The sequence below is a fragment of the Stegostoma tigrinum genome, chromosome 14 (assembly GCF_030684315.1).
Source record: "Stegostoma tigrinum isolate sSteTig4 chromosome 14, sSteTig4.hap1, whole genome shotgun sequence".
Classification (NCBI taxonomy): Eukaryota; Metazoa; Chordata; class Chondrichthyes; order Orectolobiformes; family Stegostomatidae; genus Stegostoma; species Stegostoma tigrinum.
Genome location: NC_081367.1, coordinates 33005124 through 33017367, shown reverse-complemented (window position 1 = coordinate 33017367; position 12244 = coordinate 33005124). Strand labels below are relative to the sequence as shown.

Sequence of the window (12244 nt, the reverse complement as noted above, 5' to 3'; positions counted from 1 at the left end):
AGATGTTGGGGCATGATATCCAACAAGGAGGTCATTTGGAGCATGTGGTGAGCTGAGGTGGCCAGGTACCTGCTCTGACTTCTATGTTGAGTTTCTCACATTGGATCTACCGTAGAAAGCTGCATATTAGTGAAGTGAAATCTGCAGTGATTAAGGTCCTTAAGAAGCAATAATCCAGCCTCAATAGGCAACTTGCCACTTGCTAGTGAGAATCTCACCTTGATGCCTGACAATACCTGCACCAAACTTCCCAAGACCAGGTATAGAATAATTAGATGAAGATTATTCTGTATTATGATCCCAGTGCTTCAGAAACAAGAGTATAAAATGTTCCATCTTCACCCCAAATATCCTGTAGTTGTTCTAAATAGATGTAGCATGCAGTTAAATATGTTGTAAATGCACCATCTCTTTGAACTGAATTGCATATGCCAAATTTCTTTCAATGTAACCAACCAATAGTCCAAAGATTCACAGTCAATTCAAATGTTGGTGCAGTGTTATCATTGCTAGAATGAAATAAAGACACAATATTGTATTAAACATGAAGTGAATAATTATGTTGAAAGCAGATAAATAGTTCAGTCATCAAAAGTTATGAATTAACATTGAAATCTGATCCAAAGATTCACAAAATGATACTGAAGTCAGAGCTTTCGTTTCACAAAGATCAATACCAGTAATTTCCTTTCACTTCCTCCCTTCATACTGAGTTCCTAAAGATAAATTTATGAATCAGAAAAAGCTATCAAGGGCACATATTACAGGAAATTAAGACCAATGAAATATACCTCATGATTCCGACACTGTTTCCAAATACTTCAGAATGACAAAGCTGACTTTCTTCTTTCTGATTTACTCCTATAATTAGAAGTTTGATGCAACAATCTCCAACCTCTTTTTGCTCTCTAAAAGCTGCCCTCTTATATCATGATCATCTTTCCAAGAATTCCGTCATTGAATATTCCAGTCAGGTATCTGCCCTCGCTGTAGTACCTCTAAGGGCCAATATCAAAGTCACATTTGATGTCCTGTCTGACTATGCCACAGGTAAACCATTCTTCCTTGCCCTTCTGGATCTTCATACAGCCTTTAATAGAGTTACTCCTCCAGTCCACCTCCAGTACTTCTTCACTGTCATCTACCTGTGCTCACATGGTTCCACATTTCTCTGTCCACTGTTCATGACCTCTCAATTGCCTTGCAGAGGCTGGTGGCAAATCATCTTCTCGAGCTGCTGCAGTCAGTGTGGTGTACACTCTCAGTGTAATTAGATAGGGAGGTCCAGGATTTTGACACAGTAATGAAGGGTTGGTGGCAATATAGTTCCAAGTCGGGATGATGCGCAACTTGGAGGGAAACTTGGAAGTGAGGATATTCCTTGCATCTGCTCTTCTGTTTTTTCTAGATTGTAGTCGGGGTTTCAAAGGTGTTGTGGAAGAAATCTTGGTGATTTGATGCAACACATCTTGTAAATGGTATAAAATGTTGCTATTGTGCATTGTATGTGTAGGGAAGAATATTCAGGTAATAGAAGGACTGATTTAGCCCAGGTTCAAGTTCTTGAGTGTTGTTGAGCTGCAGTCATCCTGACATGTGGGTAGGGTAGTATTTTATCAGACTCCTGACTTTTGACTTGGAGATGAGCACAGGTACAGAACCAGGAAGTGACATAGTCTTCATAGAATTCCCAATGTTTGATCTGCTGTTGTAACATAGTATCTATGTAGCTGGTCCGATTCAGCTTTTGGTCAATTGTTGATGTTAGTGTTGATATTATTGGGATAGTCAGTGCTGTTAACGCAAGGGGGAGATGGTTAGATTCTGTTTTGTTGGAGATGCTCCTTGCTTGGCATTTTTGTGGCATGCATTTGTTGCCACTTATCAGCCTAAGCCTGGATGTTGTCCTTGTTTAACCATATGCAGGTATGGACAGCTTTGGCCTCTTAAGAAGTTGTTAATGGTCTGACCACTGAAAGGTTGTGCAGCAGCATGAAAATGAGGACCAGCCAAAAGGTAGCTTGGTATGTTTTGGTAGGAGTTGGATTTGAGGAAAATGTTGGGGTGTGACTTTTAGCAGCTGTCTCCCGCAACCCCTGCCCACCTCATCATGCCATTAACTGCCCAAGATTGAGGCAAATGGAGCCTCCTCCCAGGCAGGAGCAATGCAACTGGTGGCAGGTTGATGCCCTTTAGTGGTTATTACTTGACAATAGCCTTGACTGGCAGTTGTGTCGGGAAGGCCCACCATGGACATTGCTGCTCAGAATGTCATTGCTGAGATTGTGGGAGCAGGGCAGGTATCTCTTTGGTGCCATCCTGTAAGGTTACTTGCCCTTCTTACTGCCTTCCAAAACTCTTACAGAGAGAGAAAAATGTCATTTACTGTCTTTGAGAGTAGTACATACACTCCACACTCCCCTCCAACCCCACCACAGCCGGCACTTTCCCCTGCAACCTGCCCCCACACTTCCTCCCTCACCCCCATCTCGGGCCCCAAGAAGACTTTCCACATCAAACAGATGTTCACCTGCACATCTGCCAATGTGGTATACTGCATCCGCTGAACCCGTGTGGCCTCCTCTACATCAGGGAAACCAAGCGGAGGCTCAGGGACCGCTTTGCAGAACACCTCCGCTTGGTTCGCAATAAACAGCTGCACCTCCCAGTCGCGAACCATTTCCACTCCCCCTCCCATTTCCTCAGACGACATGTCCATCCTGGGCTTCCTGCAGTGCCACAATGATGCCACCCGAAGGTTGCAGGAACAGCAACTCATATTTCACTTGGGAACCCTGCAGCTCAATGGTATTAATGTGGGCTTCACAAGCTTCAAAATCTCCCCTCCCTCCATCACATCCCAAAACCAGCCCAGCTCGTCCCACATCCCTCATCTCTTCTTCCTCTCATCTATGCCCTCCTGCCACCTCAAGCCGCACCCTCATTTCCTACCAACTGGCCTTATCCCACCACCTTGACCTGTTTATCCTCCCTGGACTGACCTATCCCCTCCCTACCTCCCCACCTACACTCACCTCTACTTGCTCCATCCCTGCCTCTTTAACTTGTCTGTCTCCTCTCCACCTATCTTGTCCTCTATCCACCTTTGATCCGCCTCCCCCCCCCATTTATTTCAGAACCCTCTTCCCCTCCCCATTTCTGATGAAGGGTCTAGGCCTGAAATATCAGCTTTCCTGCTCCTAAGATGTTGCTTGGCCTGCTGTGTTCATCCAGCTCTACACCTTGTTATCTCGGATTCTGCAGCATCTGCAGTCCTTATTATCTCTATCACATGTACAAGACCTCCTTGATTAGTAGACTCTCTGCTGCAAGTACTTCCGGTGGTATCTTCAGATATAACACCAGAATCTCAGGAAATCTCTCTGTTTTCCTCCTGTTCTTCGGCATATTTTGCTCAAAAGCGTAGGAGCAATGGTATTCATAAGAAAAATAATTTCCAAAGCCATTCTGGTTACAAATTCTATGGAAATAACAATAACCATGTTTCAATCCTGAGTACTGTAGTATTTTGCAAGTCAGCTCCAGTCTTCTGGAAGCCTTTAAGAATACTGTAGTCAACATCTTCTAATGCTTGTGAAATTTTCGCAGCTTTGGTATAATAACACTGGCCCAAACGTTATGTTGTACAGATTGTGTATATAATTAGATTAGATTAAATTAGGTTCCCGACAGTATGGAAACAGGCCCTTCGGCCCAACAAGTCCACATCGCCCCTTGAAGCATTCCACCCAGACCCATTCCCCTATAACCCACACACCCCTGAACACTACAGGCAATTTAGCATGGCCAATCCACCTAGCCTGAAAATTCATTGAAACTAACAGTTGTCATGCTTACTAATTAATTTGTAAAACCATTGCTAGTTTATTTAAACCCTAACAATGCTATTAATACTGCATTGTGTCGAGTGTGATACAGTATGATGAAATTAGCTGATTCTGGAAATATTTTGCATTTTAATTGACGTACCTGATTTTAAAGTTACAAATGCTACTCCTGACAGCTTGATATGAGATTGAGATTCCTGCATGCATGTGCTGGTAGGCATATTCGCTGGCCCAGGAGGGTCACTTGCTACTGCATTTGTGATTGTGCCTGTGCCAAACCAGATTGTTGAATGTCGATGATCCATTCTGCCTTAAAATTGTTGCCTTAACCATGATACTCCTTTAGGCTGAATGAAACATTTTTTATCACTACCAAGGGGAAAATTCTAATGAAGCAACTAACCCTTACGCCCCTCCCATTAGGTTTTTTTTAATGTTACCAGCCAAAAACAAATCCGATTATAATTGCAGAATACTATATAGACCTTCACAGAGCCAAATAACGTTCCACTTTGTGCATTCAACCATATCATTGTTTTCAAGTGACTTGCACCTTCCTCAACCACAATATACAATCAATGCAACAGTCTTAAATTCTGTAGTTTGCCAAACTCTGAACTAAATTACAAGTTTTATAGAGTTGAAACTCCATTACAGAAAAATGCATTAATTCACACATTCCAGAGAAACTGTTGAGTGTGTCCTGCCTTCAAGGCAACCAATCAGAAATCTGATCTTATACTGCCTATCAGCCTCCCCTTGTTCACTAGCAAAGTGATGGAAGGAGTCGCTGACAGTGCTGCCAAGCATAACTTTCGAGAAAATGATCTGCCTCACTGATGCTCAGTTCAGGTCTCTCCAGAGGACTCCTGACTTATTACAGTCATGCTCCAAATATGGGCAAAAGATCTGAATTCCAGAGATGAGATGAGAGTGATTACTGTTGACACTGAGATTTGATGTGACTGAGTATGATACCAAAGAGCCCTGGCAAAACTGGAGTCAGCGGGAATCAGGAAAAATCTCTCCACTGTTCGAAGACACATCTAGCACAAAGGAAGATTGGCCTCAAAAACCATGACAATCTCTCAGTCCCAGGACACTGCTACAAAGTTCATAAGATCAGAGGTGGAATACTTACTGATGAGTAGTATGTTCAGTATCATTTGTGGCTCCTCAGATCCTGAAGGAGTCCCTGCCCAAATGCAGAAAAACATGTACCATCTCCAGGCTTGGGCTGATTAATGGCAACTGACATTCACACCACAAAATGCCATGCAATGACCATTTCCAACAGGACAAAATCAAACCATCTCCCCTTGATATTCAGTGATATTGTTATCACTGAATTCTCCCACTATCACCAATCAGTGGGTCTGTTGTTGACCAGAAACTGAACTGGACTGGCCATTTAATATCGGGCTGCACAAACAAGTCAGAAGCTAGGAATTCTATGCCTCACAACTCATCTGCTAACTCCCCAAAGCCTGTTTACCTTCTACAAAGCACATGTTAGGAGTGTAATGATATAACAAGTGCAGCTCCAATAATACTCAAAAAATTTGAAACCCTGCAAAACAAAGTCTCTTACTTGATTGGCTTCCCATCCACTATCGATTTAAACAGTGGCAGATCCCTATTGATCCTTCAACACCATCTTCTAAACCTGAAATCTACCCCCAGAAGGACAAAAGCACACAGGGGTGGAAACACCATCAACTGCAAGATCTCCTCCAAGCCACTTAACAATCAAAAAGTCATGTTTTCCAACACTAATGGATTATGCAATCATAGAATCACACAACTGTGCAGAACAGAAAGAGGCCCATTAAGCCTGTGTTGTCTCTTACATAAAACAATCCATTTCGACTCAGAGATAACAAAGTGTGGAGCTGGATGAACACAACAGGCCAAGCAGCATTTTAGGAGCACAAAAGCTCATATTTCGGGCCTACACCCTTTATCAGAAAAGGGGGATGGGGAGAGGGTTCTGAAATAAATAGGGAGAGAGGGGAATGCGGATCGAAGTTGGATAGAGGAGAAGATAGGTGGAAAGGAGACAGACAAGTTAAAGGGGCGGGGATGGAGCCTGTAGAGGTGAGAGTAGGTGGGGAGGTAAGGAGGGTATAGGTCAGTCCGGGGAGGATGAACAGGTCAAGAGGGCGGGATGAGGTTAATAGGGAGGAAATGGAGGTGCGGCTTGAGGTGGGAGAAGGGGATAAGTGAGAGGAAGAACAGATTAGGGAGGCGGGGTTGAGCTGGGCTGGTTTTGGGATGCAGTGGGGGGAGGGGAGATTTGAAGCTTGTGAAATCCACATTGATACCATTGGGCTGCAAGGTTCCCAAGCGGAATATGAGTTGCTGTTCCTGCAACCTTCGGGTGGCATCATTGTGGCACTGCAGGAGGCCCAGGATGGAGATGTCATCTTAGGAATGGGAGGGGGAGTTAAAATGGCTCGCGACTGGGAGGTGCAGTTGTTAACTGATTTCACCCACTAGTGGAACAATAGCCAGAACTGAGACAATGAGCAGTCACCAGATTCTACAACCTAGAGATATCATATCATATTATTGAGTAAAAATAAATTTTAGTTGATGGTCAATACTGTGTAGAATTGGGGATAGATGGTGCAGATCGAAGCATAGTTTCTGAGCTTCCAGAAGTAAGTATTTTGTGGTCAAGTCACTTCAAACAACAATGCCTATGGATCCAGCTGAAACCATTCTTGATGAATTAAGAGTCTCCTCTCTTTATTTAGCTGTGTGGGTTCCACATCAGATAAATTCAGGCTGTCTCAATTTCTCATGTGTTAGACGGCTGCAGCACAAAGTGGCTGCTGAATTCACAGTCATTGTTAGTGAAACAATAGCATCCAATATGGGAAAATGAAAAGATTTTTCTGAGCAAGAGGAAGCTTTGACAAATAAAAGACTTGTCCTCTGCCAACTTTATTACTTTGTTTTCCTTTATAAAATTTCCCTGACATTATCTTTCAATTGTACTTTGCTGTTCTTGTTGCATGAGCACCTTGGTATGCCCTCCAGGAACATTAATTTATTGTTGAAGCTGTTACTTTTATGCTGCGGCTGTGTAGATTACAACACGGAAACAAATAAACTCTCATGGATTTTGTGCACCTTTGGCATTATCCAGGACACTGCTGTTTGTAATAATGAGATTCTGATATAATTTTCTCCAGTCACGATTGTGAAAGCTAACTATATCTTCTCCCCATTCCCCAAAATAGGACTGAATTGAAAACAGCTTGTTTTGTCTATTTCAAAATATTTGGAATTTGATTAAAATTGTATTTTTTTTTGCTCTCACATAAATTAACCTTCCTAACTTTTACTCTCCTTTATTTAAAGGAACCTGGGAAAATCAGGACTTCGAGTATCTTGCTTAGGACTTGGTAAGTAAAGATATATAGCAGGGTAGTGACTTTGTGATAAAATGTTGAACAATGTCACGGTGTTTTGCAAGGCAGCCCTGCTGGTATAGAGCTTTGGTCATGGTGAGCATACGTTAGAGAATCTGGTTGGAGTGTTACTTTCAACCTACTCTTTGATCTCGTCAGAATCTGCACTAACAGTGAATTTCCTAAAATTACTACTTATAGGTCTTTTTCATAAATATATCACACTATAAACCTGAAATATATAAATTCATACGTTTAGATTACTGTTATGCTATAATCTTTGCAAAGTAAATTTAGCTACACATTGATTGAAAAGTGACAGCATAACATCAGTATTTAGTCAAGAGTTGACACATTGGAATACAAAAAGCCAAGCAGTGTGAAGACAGGCATCCAATGCTAACCTTGAAGTTGGTTGAGCTGCAGTAGAACAGTACAGTCCAACCTATATCTGGAGTGGCACGGTGGCTCAGTGGTAAGCACCTACCACCACACAGTGCTATGGACATTGGTTTGATTCCAGCTTTGGATGGCCGTCTGTGTGAAGTTTGCACATTCTCCCCATGTCTGCGTATCTACACTAGTCCCATATTTCCACACTAGACCCATAATCTTGAACGTAATGGCTCTTTAACTGCTCATCCGAGTACTTTTTAAAGATTGTGAGATTACCCAACTCAACAACCCTCTGAGGCAGTGCAATCCAAAATCCCACCTTCCTGGGTGAAAAAGGTTTTCCTCCAATCCTCTCTAAATCTCCTGCCTTACACTTTCAAATTAAATCTCTTGTTACTGACCCATTTTCAAGGGTTTCTATAGGAATGTGTTTCAAATACATGATTTGGTTTAACACAGTGATTTTTAGGAACATAACGATTGTATTAATTAAGGACTACTTTACAACTAAAACACTGATTAAATGTTAGTCAACATCATTTAAGAGAGGCTTCAGAGGTTTTGTTGTACTTTGCATGTAATGAGTGCTTCTTGTTGCCATATTGCTAGTAATCTTTAGAGTCTTCTCCTCGGTGATCATTTTTCACTGGTGACACTGTCCAGCCACAAAGCATGTTTTCAAATGATGTCCAAGCTGATTAAGTGACTTCAGCATGGATCACTAGAATTGAAACTCTGCACATAGCACTGTCCTGCTTTAGACGATGCAATTTTACTCCAAATTCCATATATCAGCTGTTGATTTCCTTAAGCAACTGGGTCAGTATGGAAGCTGGTGTTGGCAACAACAGCCCAGGTTTTATTGTAATAATGATAGTGATAATGTTGGCGCTGATCCATCTTTGCTGCCCTGAAATTGATGCTACTTCTGAAGCCTGGCCACGTGTTGTTAAATGTGGAAATCCAAAAGCTTCTTTCAGTAATTCAATACTACTTCATACAATTGAAGTCCCTGCAGTCTGAAATCTACTAGAAATTACTAAACTGATGAGAATATCCCGTATTACATTGCAATATAGTAGTTAAAAACCACCACATAATACACCTTAGTAACAAGCTGTAAGTAGGTAAATAAATGGTGTATATAGCCATAACTAGGGTGAAAAATCTCTGTAACTTGGAAAACTAATGTCATATTTGTTCATGAGATAGTAGGAACTGCAGATGCTGGAGAATCTGAGATAGCAAGGTGTAGAACTGGATGAACACAGCAGGCCAAGCAACATCATAGGAGCAGGAAAGCTGATGTTTCATGCCCAGACCCTTCCCGAAACATTGTCTTTCCTGCTCCAATGATGCTGCTTGGCCTGCTGTGTTCATCCAGCTCTACACCTTGTTATCTCACGTTTGTTCATGCCAGTTTTTTTCCAGTTTGATTACAAATTTCACATTTTCAGTAGAATGATTAGTTGAATAAATTGCAACGTTTCAGTAGCAACTAATATACTTGTTGCTTGGCCAGCTCACCAAGCAATAGCAAGCACATGGCAGTCAGGATCTCTGAGGAGTTGGTGAAAATGCATTTGTTATAATGGGCCAGTCAGGAAACGTCACTGGAGGAGTGCTCAAAGATATAATTCACAGAAGAATTCATAATTCTCTTGGCCACAGAGGAGATGATGGTGCCCATCATAGATGTAGATGTGTTAATTCTGCTTCTTTGACCTACTCCATTTCTTGTTGGTCAAGATTTCTAGCTGTTCTTATTGGGAGCTTTTCTCTTGTCCTCAGCCATTTTGAACTCCATTCCAGAAATAGAACTCCATAATTCAAACACTTTATCATCCACCCAAAGCATTATCATGTGCACCAGGTAATCCACATCATTTCTTCAAGTTCAGCTATGATATGTCAACTTCTACTTTAATCACATATATATGTCATTGTAAAGGGAACTCTGTCCTAGCAGGAAGAACATGTAATAACTTTGACCATCCATTTTGAGATTTTGAGTATTTCCTCAATAGCAGAAAATAATGAGACGGAAAAGAGTCTGGCAGCCCTACTTTTAAAGACAAGTGGATTATGCTATTCTTTAGAATTTATTGGTACAGAATGGTGGAATATAACTCCTATCAGTGTTATCTACCGTGAATAACTCATCACCTAAACACAATGTTTTATTTGTTTTCATTAATATATAAAATCCTTTAAACTTCTGACTGTATTTCTGGCAATTATATCGGCCTTAAAAGCAGTAAAATAAGGTACAGAGTAGTAGGGTGTGAGAGGTTTCTCAGTCACCACTTGCAAAAAACATGTTCATAATGACACTGGAGAGGTCATTGCCTCAAGGCATTGGTCCTCAGCAGTTCTTCATTGATTCTTAGAGCCTGTAGCAGCAGTTTGGCCACCTCAATTATCTCAGTTGCCTACAGCAGTATTATAATGGCACAGAACTTAGATACTGCAGCTTATAATCATCATCCAGAGCAGATGGGGAAAACAAGAGTTAATATTAATAGGAAATTCTTTTTGCTCAACCATAATCTTTCAATCATTTTCACCACAATGCTTTTAAAGGCAGTTAGAGTTAGAACAATCACCGTAAAAATTAGTTTGTGCAGATTTTTGGACGGGAGTTGTCGTGGTTATGAAGTACAACATGCCTGAGCCCATGAAAATCAAGATGGGACCATACAGTTTATGTGTACCCTCATTTGCATGATCATAGTATCAGTATTTTCAGTTCCCACACTACTATGTTATCCTCCAAGCTGCTTGTAGTCTCTGCACATAGCAGGGACCCCTTGCAGTTCTTGTTTTCTAAGCATATGGCAGAGCCTGCCTACTTTCTTAAATACAGGCTGTACCTTAAAGAAACCTGCACAAAAAGTATTGCTGCAGTGTTGTACATTTTTCAAATCTCTGTCTGGTCCACTGTTCAATGACAGATGCAGCTCTGGAAACATTCATGATAGGCACGTGGGGAGAAACTTGGGGATTGCCTCTTCACAGGATAACATCAGGTAGTCATGAATGGTCCTACTCAAGTGTAAGGTTATTACTTTGTTGAGCATCCTAGATTCAACATGGGACCAAAGTCTGGTGAGCACATCCTAGACACCTCTTTGCAGTTGGTCAAAGTATAACTGCCCCATAAAAAGCGAGAGAACTGTGGATGCTGTAAATCAGGAACAGAAACAGAAGTTGCTGGAAAAGCTCAGCAGGTCTGGCAGCATCTGTGAAGAAAAGATCAGCATTAACATTTTGGGTCTGGTGACCCTTGCACAATTTGATCATAAGCAACTGTATCTAGGTACCTTTGTACCTATTGCGATGACTATGAATTTTTCACTGTATTCATTTGAATACATGCGACGCTAAAACTAATACAAATCATTCAGAAAACTAGTTCAACTCAATTCATTTCTCTGGGTAGGCCAGCATTTACTGTCCATCCCGAACTGCCCTAGAGAATGTGACGGTAAGTTGCCTTCTTGAAGTCCAGCTGGCTGACCTTGTTACAATCACTACATCAACGATCTGTCATGCTGCCTTGGACTGTCCTCCTGTTTCAGTGATTTCATTACCAACCTCATTTTCGTCCTTGCAAGATTGTTGTAATTTTCCTGTTTTGTCTGCTTTCGCAACATGCTCCTGCAAGTCGCTGCCAGAGTGCTCCACCAAAGCTTTATCTTACAAAGGCACTTGTGGCCCTGAACAAAGCATGAGCAGCATCGTAGCCTTGCCCTGTGTCAGTCTGAGTGTTTTATAAAGGTTTCATGAGCCTTCTTTCCCAGCAGCCTGCTGTATGACCTGATGACCTTGGAAGGTGAAAGGAAGCATTGAGTTCTTCAATAAGGAAGAATCATAGCAGCTCCCAGAATAGCTAACGTGGACCTCCAGAATATGGCATTGATAGTCAAAATATAACTCGGCAATTTTAGTTTTTCACCTGGTGGTATCTATTCTGTTTCCATATAATGCTGTCTCATTAAAAACCTCACTTGCCATCTTTACATGCCATTTCTATTTTCCTCTTCCACCACCAAGAAACCAGATGGTATAAATCCCTGCAATGTAAATCAGAGTGGGTACTTGGTGAAGTAGCCGAACAAACCACCTCATCTGAAAGTGTACTGAGCATGCTCTGTTGACACCAAGCTTTTTGACCCCCTCATACACAAAACTTGGTATCAGCAATCCACCTCCTCAACATAAACAAACACCGAATGTTGTAGAAACACGGCATCTGTGAAAAGAGAAACAGAGTTAATGTTTTGAATCTGCTATGACTACTCTTCTGTTTCTAGAATATTTCTCTTATTTTGCTGTGCAGTAAAGATTAACACGAATGGCTGCTCCATTCACCCTACCTGCCACTGCTGTTTAGCCATTTAGATCCAAAAAGGTGGAATCTAACTTCCTTGAATAGTATACTCAGTACTCAGTTTCAGGACTGCATCAATTAAAGAGTAATAAAGTAAGAAGGAAAGTCTTATACTAATATAGTGTCTATTGTGGCTGTAGGCTATGTCAAAATGCTTTACAGCCAATCAAGTACTTTAAAGGTGTAGT

The 12244-nt window shown here is 41.5% G+C and overlaps 1 protein-coding gene across 1 annotated transcript in view; it reads left to right on the top strand.

Moving 5' to 3' along the window:
• Positions 1 to 12244, top strand: part of kcnab1a (potassium voltage-gated channel subfamily A regulatory beta subunit 1a) — a 207758-nt gene that overhangs the window by 91975 nt on the left and 103539 nt on the right. The window contains exon 2 of the mRNA XM_048542486.2: positions 7218 to 7261. Coding sequence (XP_048398443.1) covers positions 7218 to 7261 — 44 coding nt within the window. The remainder of the gene's footprint in view (positions 1 to 7217; positions 7262 to 12244) is intronic.